Below are 1,644 nucleotides of genomic sequence, written 5' to 3'. Positions count from 1 at the left end.
CCTGCCATGCCGAGGCCGCTGTGCCAGCCCCACTGCCCACCCCACAAACCCCACTGATCCCCAGCTCCAGCCAGGCTCCCTGTGAGCCTCTGAACCCACCCAACAGGCTCGGGCAGGGCGCAGGGCGTGCGCTCACCGATGCCCTTGTAGCGAGGAGGGTTTGCCTTCTCATCCAGCTGCAGCTGTGTCTTCACATACTCAGTAGGGAATGTGATGCAGATCTCGATCCCTCCGGCGAGGCCACCTGGAAGGGAGAGGGAGGAGGGGATGCTCAGGCTGGGAGCAGCACCATGTCAGTCCAGCACCATGTTAGCTGCCGCCAGCTCCATGTTGGCTGAGCCAGAGACCTCTTACCAGCCAGGTCTGGGCTGGGATGCAGTGTCCCTGTCCTCACCAAACCCCTGGGAACTTCACACAGCAGCAGGGCCCTGTGCCAACCTGGCACCCTGCACAGGCATCACTGCCTCGCCACGGCAAGAACTGGCGAAAGGACTGGCCAAAAGGGTGGGAAAACGGGGCAAAACACCGCACGCATGGCTGCTGATTCAGCATCGTTTCCCCTCAAAGGCACCTCTCCCCTCCCCGAGAGCTCCCCACACGCTGCCAGGGAGCTGCCAGCACGGGGATCTATAAACCCGACGCAGTGCTGCACGAGGCCCAGCACCATTCCCCAGGAGCCATTTGCAGACCTGGCCACAGAAGCACCATTATCATCAAGCCTGTTTGGCCGCGCCAGGCTCACACAGCGGTAGCTGCTGGGTGCTGATTACACCGGCTGAAGCCCTTCCTGCCCTGGAGCAGGGATGTGCCGGCACACAGCAGCGACGCCAGTTCCCGGTGGTTGGGCTGAACCTTGGCACGCTGGAAGCCCTGGGCTCAGCCCCAGCCAGCCGACAACCCGCAGCAGCTTGCTTCCTTCCATCAAAGCGCAGCCGGGTCCTCCCGAGCAGCGGGAGCTCTTCGTGCCGGTGCGAGCAGGAAGCACGGGGCCGAGTGGTGGGTTATCCTGCTCTGCAGCCCAGCGCAAGCCTGGTGCAGCACAGTGGAGCACAGCTCTGCTTATCAGCACCCTCCAAAGTACCCTGCGAGGGGATGCCGATAGGGGGATGCTGCAGCCCATGGGATGGCGAGCTGGGCCATGGCTGCTCCCCGTGACAACTGCGTCCTTAGACCAGGGCAGTTTCTCATATAGTCTTGTTTCTTCTGTATGGCCTCCAAATTTACAGGAGACACCCTTAATCCCTCTGGTGCTGCCTCCAGCTCCTTCCCACAAAGTGGCACTGGTGAAGCTGCTCACAGTGTGGGGACATCCTGGCGTGCAGGGTGGCATCCCCCATGGCACCACATCCTTCTGGAGGGACAAGAAAGCAGCCTCAAAGCACTCCCTCCAGCAGCTGGGCAGCACCCACCTTCAAACAGCCTTATCCTGGGTTATTTTGACCCAGGCACCGGAAGCATGGGGCTGGGCTCAGGTTTGCCTCATCCTCCCTGAGGCAACCAAGAAGCAGTGCCAGCACTCAGCACAGCCGAGATGACAGGAAAGCCCAGACCCACACTCAGAAAGCATCCCCTTCCTCCTACAGGGATGGGGACGCCATGGCACCGCATGCTAGTCCCCACACCCAGGGCAGGACCAGGCAGCCC

The 1,644-nt window shown here is 61.9% G+C and overlaps 1 protein-coding gene across 1 annotated transcript in view; it reads right to left on the bottom strand.

Annotated features, from left to right (window-relative positions):
- The window catches only part of SLC25A1 (solute carrier family 25 (mitochondrial carrier; citrate transporter), member 1), a gene marked incomplete at its 5' end in the record, with an annotated part of 2,474 nt that extends 2,230 nt beyond the window's left edge, over nt 1-244 (bottom strand). The window contains one exon of the mRNA XM_010021981.1: nt 96-244. Coding sequence (XP_010020283.1) covers nt 96-244 — 149 coding nt within the window. The remainder of the gene's footprint in view (nt 1-95) is intronic.
- Between the last annotated feature and the right edge of the window lie 1,400 nt (nt 245-1,644).

Source organism: Nestor notabilis, unplaced genomic scaffold (assembly GCF_000696875.1).
Source record: "Nestor notabilis isolate BGI_N333 unplaced genomic scaffold, ASM69687v1 scaffold21099, whole genome shotgun sequence".
Classification (NCBI taxonomy): Eukaryota; Metazoa; Chordata; class Aves; order Psittaciformes; family Psittacidae; genus Nestor; species Nestor notabilis.
The sequence above is the reverse complement of the archived record's forward strand: the minus strand, read 5'-3'. Positions and strand labels throughout refer to the sequence as shown.